Source organism: Microtus ochrogaster, linkage group LG9, assembly GCF_000317375.1.
Source record: "Microtus ochrogaster isolate Prairie Vole_2 linkage group LG9, MicOch1.0, whole genome shotgun sequence".
NCBI classification, from domain to species: Eukaryota; Metazoa; Chordata; class Mammalia; order Rodentia; family Cricetidae; genus Microtus; species Microtus ochrogaster.
The window spans coordinates 235,911-243,976 of record NC_022034.1 but is presented as its reverse complement, the minus strand read 5'-3'; the positions used below and the strand labels follow the sequence as shown (position 1 = coordinate 243,976).

General features: G+C 36.5%; 1 protein-coding gene across 1 annotated transcript in view; it reads left to right on the top strand.

Moving 5' to 3' along the window:
* Nucleotides 1–2,930: 2,930 nt before the first annotated feature.
* LOC101991397 (olfactory receptor 4C6-like) overlaps nucleotides 2,931–8,066 on the top strand; it is a 7,841-nt gene continuing 2,705 nt past the window's right edge. The window contains exon 1 of the mRNA XM_005363446.2: nucleotides 2,931–3,004. Coding sequence (XP_005363503.2) covers nucleotides 2,931–3,004 — 74 coding nt within the window. The remainder of the gene's footprint in view (nucleotides 3,005–8,066) is intronic.

The following is an 8,066-nucleotide window of genomic DNA, read 5'->3' as shown; positions in this document are numbered from 1 at the left end:
TATAATATATAAATTTCTAGCAAAATGATTCTAAGCTAATCTATCAATTGAATTCCTCAAGCAAGAGCCATGTTTGAGACTAGAAACTTCCTCCTATGATAAGAAAAATTTCACTTATGTTAAAATTAAAATGAAATTATTCCCAATTTCTGTCACATGCATAAGAAAGTAATGGTTTACCATGTTTAAAATCATCCAAGTCATGTCCTGTGTAGTAGCATGGCTCATTTTCAACACCCCTAGCTTTTCTCTTATTATTCCACAATGCAACACCACCCACTCCTGAAACCATGACAAGACACAATGACTATTCCAAAGTTTGTAAATAAGTTTCCTCTTTATTCATGAGGACTTAGTTTTGGAATAGTTAAACTGCATGCAAGTAGGAAACACTGAGGGATAAATCCCTGTATCTTTAGCAAATGGCTTCGAGACTTCCCTTCTATTTTGTTTGCTATCCAGTCCTAATGTTTACTAATCTCTACAGTCTCCACAGACACCATAATTACTCTGTGAGAAATATTTCCTCTGATACATTATTTTTTCATTTCTTAATTGTGTCTGTTACACACACACACACAAATGCACACACATACACACACAATTGTATACCACACAACTTAATATACTTTCTGGGAAGGACCCTCAGAATGGTTTATTGTCGGTAATAAAGTGAGTATATAACTAACAAGTTCTGCAAAGACATCTACTGGCACACACACATTTTCTATTAGAGGGGAGCTGGCTCTCAGCTTCAAACTTAAGAAACAAAGTGTCAGAATAATGAAGAGCCAATTAAAAGTTCACTGCTACCCCAAGGAATGATAGAACATGCTTGTAGTCATAGCACTTGAGTGGTGAAGATCAGAAGACTAAAAAATTAAACATTACCTTCTGCTACAGTTTAAGGTTACTCTGAATTACATGAGATACTGTCTTCAAAATTGTACACTAAACTAGGCATGAACAAATAGCTTAAATTGCTGGTCATAGAAGGACTATAGGTATGGCCATTTTCTTCTGTTGTTGTTCTTTGGTTGTTTTATTGTTTTGCTTTGTTTTTATTTTTGTTTGTTTGTTTTATTTTGTTTTGACTTGCTGCTTTCTTGAGACAGGGTTTCTTTGTCTGTCCTGGAACTCACTTTGTAGATCAGTCTGGCCTCAAACTTACAAAGATCCACCTGCCTCTGCCTCCCATTTGATTGAATTAAAATTATTCCCCACAGTTTTCATAAAATAACCTAAAATGAGAAGGGGGAAATAAATCATGGAATAAAAATAAAGATCTCCATACTGCAAAGTGTGAGTACATTGTCAATTTTGCTAGTAACTATTTATTCCAGTCTTACTCTTATGTTTTAAAAACGTATAGAAGTAAGGTGGTGGAGGTGTGGAGGCATGACCAGGGTTCTAGTCGCCCCAGAAGTCACTCGACATTCCCAGTGGTCACGTGGTTCTCCCAGGGATTGCTCTGTAAATACTGAGATCATTTAGGTCTGCTCCCACTGAGGATGCTTACTTGAGCCTACTCCCCCGGAGGTCACTGTCTCAGGCCTGGTCCTGCAGAAGTTGGCTCAGGCCTGCCCTGGTAGAGGCTACTAGCTTAGGCCTGCTCCTATGGAGGTCACTGGACTGGGCCTGGTACCACAGAGGTCACTGGTTTGGGTATGCTTTTGCAGAGGTCGCTAGCTCCACGTCTTTTCTAGACCTCTATTCCTTCTATTTGTTTTGTCCTATTCTTTTGTGTTGTTTTGTTTTACCTTATCATATTATAGTTTATTTTATTGTTATCCCTTAGAAGCCTTTTGTTTTCTAATGAGAGAGAGCAGTGTGGTGGATTCAGATGTGAGGGGAGGAAGGGAGATAATAGAAGGAGTAGGGGGAAGGAAATCTATAATAAGTATATATTATGTGATAAAAATATCAATTTTCAGTAATTGATTAAGAGTAGATGAAGGAATAGTAAATATAAGAAATAGAAGAAGGCAAGGGAAGCTAGAAATAGCAATCAAAGATAAATCCAGAAGAAGAAAATGCAGAAAGAAGGTGGACAATGTCATAGGTTTTATGTAAAATAGTAGGAGATGACAGCCAATGAAAAATATTCTTTTTACAGGCCAGAAGAGAGCACCAGGTCTCATTATAGATGATTGTGAGCCACCATGTGGTTGCTGGGAATTGAACTCAGGACCTCTGGAAGAGCAGTCAGTACTCTTAACTTCTGAGCCACCTCTCCAGCAGCCAATGAAAAATAATAATTACTACAAATGTTCCCAGGGATAAGAATGTTAAGCAAAAACACTTATTAATAAAGAAATAAAAATAAATGTTAACAGTATTTTTTAAATTTATAGGAGAAATAATTTTAATATATATTAGAAAGAAAGGACGCATTTTAAAGACTGTCCCCTGCAGAGTTCAAAAAAACTAGACATGGTCGACCACACTTATAAACATAGAAAACAAGAGTTTGAGGCAATAGAATTAGGGCAAGATCATAAATAAAAAGTCTTACATTAGCCTTGGATATATCAGACTCTTATATTAAAGTAATTAATACAGTAATTAATTAATTTTAAATAAAAAGAAGGAAGAAATAATTATTAAAAGAGGAAGGTAAGGAAAAAAGTTTTATAATGGAAAAATGCACAAAAAAACAATGGATGTCTTAGCTGGAATTAAAATTACAATCACATATTTAATATAGAATAAAACCAAAATATTTCAAAAGATTACTATAAGAATACAAGGAGCTAGTAAATTGAATAAATAGTTCTTAAATAAGAGATATAAATGGTCCCAAAATACTGGAAAAAAGTGGTCAACACTCTTTTCCATCTGTGAAATTCATACTTAAAATTCCTGGAGATTCCTCTTCAACCAAGTGATAATGGCTGTTAGCAAGAGAATATAGAGCACAAGTATGAGCCATGAACGAGCAGGTAAGTATGGAGAAGGATGGAGGAGTAAGCCAGGATTTCCATTATTCAGTGCTAAACACAAGGTACTGAACATTTCAGGGAAAGGGAAAATATTGTTGTTGATCTTCTATTGATGAAATGGGGGTCTAATGGATAACCACATCCAATGGACAAATACACAGATGGTCCAGGTTAAATTGCATGGGCTTCATAATATAAACAAAAGTAATTGTCTTAGTTAGGATTTATATTACTATGAGGAGTTACCATGACCATGGCAACTCTTACGAAGAAAACATTCAATTTAGATGGCAGAGGTTCAATCCATTGCCATCATGATATGGGCACATGACGATGTACAGGCAGATATGGTGCTGCCTACTTCTTCAGCAGAAGGCAACAGAAAGTAGACCGACTGTCACACTGAGGGAAGCTTGAGAAAAGAGATTTCAAAGCCCAACCCACAGTAACACCCTTCCTCCAGCAAGGCCATACCTCCTAATAGTGCACTCCCTTTGGGGAATATTTTGTTTCAAACCACCATGTTCTACTCCCTGGCCCCCAAAGGCTTATAGGCATATATACAAAAAAAATATATTCAATCCAACTTCAAAAGGCCCCATATTCTATATCAGTCTCAAACATATTTCAAAGTCCAAATTCTCCTCTGAGATCCGTGTTTATCTTAGTGCAGCATTTCATATTATTTTCAAGGAAAAAAAAGTGAACCAAAATCAGCAGAATGTTATTATGGAAAAATCTTTTCATAGACTGTGAAGATGTGCTTTTGCCAAGATGCCTTCTGATTGGTTTATTAGGAGAACTGATTGGCCTGTAACTAGTCAAGATGTATAGGTGGGACAGCCAGGCACAGGACACTGCAAGGAAGAAGATTGGAGTCTTGGGAACTTCAAGACAAATAGAGAGAAGCAAGATAAGCATGCTGTGTAAAAGAAGATACAGCCACGTAGCAGAGGGTAGAAAATTAATGTGGGTCATCTTAAAGGTAAGAGTTAGCTAGTAACCTGCCTGAGCTATTGGTCAAACATTTATAATTAATAATAAATGTCTGAATGGGTATTTAGGAGCAGCTGCTGAGACTGAAAAATGCTGTCTGCAGAATGCTAAGTCACACAATACTGACAAAAAGAACACAAACTCCACACCCTAGAATCACCTGCTGTAGGGGTAGCCTCAGCCAATCACTTTGCTTGTAGGGTGGGGTCCCCTGAGGATATTTTTTACTAGTAAATATTGCTGGTGTGCTCCCGCCCTTCCCTTCTCTTCTGCTTTCCTGTTCTCCGCGGGAGCTTAAGTTCTGTAAGTCGTTCCCTTATTAAAGCTGAATATTTTATTATAATTTCTGTCTGCCGTTCATTTACGCCACTACAACCTGCAAGAGAGTATTGAAAGATACTTATCAAGATTAAGTGGATTAAGGTATACATCTGTGGGGTATTGTCTTGACTGAGATAATTTGGGTGGGAGAACCCAACCATGTAGATAGCATCATTTACCTGTTTTACATTCCAGATTGTTGTAGTAATAAGAGCGGCGGGCTACGTTCCTGATGCCTGGCCGCCCGCACGGCTAGCTTTATCCGAAATAATTACATGGAAACTGTATTCTTTTAAACATTGCCTGGCCCATTAGTTTCAGCCTCTTATTGGCTAGCTCTTACATATTGATCTAAACCATTTCTAATAATCTGTGTAGCCCACGAGATGGCTTACCAGGGAAGATCTTAACCTACCTCTGTCTGGAGTGGGAGAATCAGTGGCGACTGCCTGATTCAGCTTCTTTCTCCCAGCATTCTGTTCTGTCTACTCCACCTACCTAATTTTCTGTCTTATCAGGTCAAGCAGTTTTCTTTATTAGTTAACCAATGAAAGCAACAGATAAGATACAAGACCCACCTCCATCTGATTGTAAATGGAGAGACGGAGCTAAAAACAGGCATGCACACATGCATGCATTTTTTCTGCATTTAACTATGGATGTGACTAGTGACTTCAGGTACACATTTGCCTTAGAACTGAGAACCACAGGTTTTCATGTGGGTAAACTTGTTTCTCAGGAACAGAGTCCATAACTCCTTCAAGGTACTGGCTGAGAAATTCCTGAAACATACCTTTTCCCAAGAGACGTGTGAGTCTGTGTGTGTGTGTCTGTCTGTCTGTCTGTTTTCTGTGTGTGTGTGTGTGTGTGTTTGTGTGTGTGTGTGTCTGTGTGTATACACTTATATATCCGACAAGGAAACAGAAGTGACTTGGGATAAAGGAATAAGGACTAGTAAAACTTCTGTAGGATGTAAAATAGGATGTAAAAATTAGAACTATGATGGCTAGTTTTAATTGTCAATTTACCACACCCTAGAATCACCTGCAAGAGAGTATTGAAAGATGCTTATCAAGATTAAGTGAATAAGGTATACATCTGTGGGGTATTATCTTGACTAAGATAATTTAGGTGGGAGAACCCAACCCTGTAGATAGCATCATTTACCTGTTTTACGTTCCAGATTGTAAATGAAGAGAAGGAGCTAAAAAACAGGCATGGACACATGCATGCATTTTTTCTGCATTTAACTATGGATGTGACTAGTGACTTCAGGGTTCCACTTTGATTTTCCACAATGATGGTAACACTGCATGTTACCTAACACTGCAGCCCAATAAGCCCTTTATCTATTAAAGTTGCCTTAGTAGGGATACTATTTTTCACAACAACAGAAATGTAATCCAGACAGGGGGTAGGAGGGATCATAGTTTGCTTACTTTTGGATATAGACAAAAAATGATTGTTTTTCAAAACTGAAAAGTTTTTAGAACAGTGGTTCTCAAACTGTGGCTCATGATTGCTTTGTGGGTTAAATGACCTTTCATAGTGGCTGCCTAAGAACATAGCAAACCAAAGATATTTACATTATGATTCATAACGGTAACCAAATTGCAGTTATGAAGTAGCAATGAAAATAATTTATGTTTGAGGATCACCACAATACGAGGAACGTTATTAAAGGACAACAGTATTAGAAAGGTTGAAAACTACTGTTTTAGAATATTAAATGTTGAAGACTGAATATGATCAAGTTGTTAATTGTTTTCCTACGGTAAATTCTAGAGACTTTTTAATAATGTTTTCAATAACAAACTGATAATATGGTCAGAGTACCAGGTTATGCAGGAGAAATAATTGGCTCAGAGCACTGGAGTGGTGGCTGGGATAATTATATACTCTATCTTTATTTTCAAACACATGGATAATGGATTATGATTCATAGCTGATAACTGATTAAATCCTATGATGATTATATCTACTGTTTGTTGAAAACCTGAAAGTTTTTCTTTTTGTTTGTTTGTTTCTTCCTTTAGCTTTTGTTTTTGATTTTGAAGTTTCAGGTTGTACTTGTGCCAGTATAACCCTATACCCTTAGGAAAACCCTGAGCATGTTAACAGTCAATGGGAATTTACTGGTAAAATGGTGAGCTACTCAGTCAGTGGAGACAAGGCCACATAGGGATGCACATGGAATGATGCAAGCATGCTCATCTTGAAAATATAAACTGTTTGAAAAGTGCCCTCTGAGTTATTTTACCCTTAAACATTACATTACAGCCAACATACTAATGATTGCTATTTGAAAATGTAATCTGGAGACGGTTTATGATCTCAACTCAAGATACCACCAAATGGGAGACATAGAGACATGAATGATTTTGTGAAAACCTGCTGGCTGCTTTTTCAGGAGTTTTTCTTATGTAGAGGAAAAGTAAAAGACTTCACCTGCCACTAAATCATTTCCTACTTAACTCTGTGGACACAGCTAACATAGTGTTTACAGTTTCTTTTAAATAATTGTTAACTGCATGTCCACGGCAAACATAAGATTTACCCTTTCTTTGAAATTATTGTTAACGCCATTTCTATAAAGATAGGTTTCCAATGGATGACTGGCTTGTGTAATTCTCTTCTGAGTCCTTGCTCTTCTTTAGAGGAATCCACATGTGACCTTCCTTCTGGATCTGAGTCTTTCATCATCTAGATATGGGATTAGACATCTTACTTGCACAATGTTTGTGTTTTATTTAGTGGATCAATAGATAAATAACTTTTCAAGGTCACAGGAATGGCAAAAAACTGAAATTTGAGGTAGTCATAAAATTAGAGATTATAAACTTGACCTGATTAATCAGAGATATTATTTGGATGTGTCTTTTAAATTAATTCATCTTAGCTTTATGTGTGTGGACAATTGAGGCCTCAGGATGAAGAGTCCTGAACTACCAATTGATTTCAGTTTAATTTTAATTCATGTAATTAGACATCAAAATTTAATATGTAAAAAGGATATGATAATGAGATATCAGTGCTGAATTGAGAGACCAAGGTAAGTTTCAGTTCTGACTTTGGACATAATGTGTGTAAGACTGAAATAGTAAAGATGAAGGGTGGCAAGTGGGGTATTAAGCATGGATGCCAAAGAAATGCCAAAAAGGCTCTGGTGATGGTATTTAAATTTCTGGAGACAGAACTCATACCAACCATGCTAGTGCCTCGTGACTCAATTTAATTTTGTGTATGGAATTTAATTATTTGAATCATTATTGTGTGTTGTGTAGCAATATAAATTATACAAAAATGATAAATTTGAAATCCTTAACCCTACTTGTATAAAGACAAAGGTTTATATAAAATTTAAAGACATTATCAAAATAATTGAATTATGACAAATATGGAATCCATGAGGAGCATAAAACAAATGCTAAGGGTGATGCTGATGAAGGAAGCAGTGAGGAAAGGAGGGATGGTTATAAACTTGTTAGCAGAAGGCATAAACAGAGGCTAGCGGACTCTGAGAAACTTAGAAAAATACTCATGGTGAATTATTGAAGAGCAACCTGCAAACATTTTCTTATATTTTGTTTCCTTTGTAATCCTCTGATGTACTACAAGGTAAGACAGAATTCTTAGTGGAACTGAGAAGTGGAATGCGTAGTGACTAGGATTATAAACATGATCACATATCCAACAATGGGAAGTTAATCTAGTTTTATTAGTTCACTAAGACTTATTTACAGAAACTGACAAGCAGACAACTACTGCTCATTCTCATGAAGAACTTTTAGCTTCTTTATTTTTGAT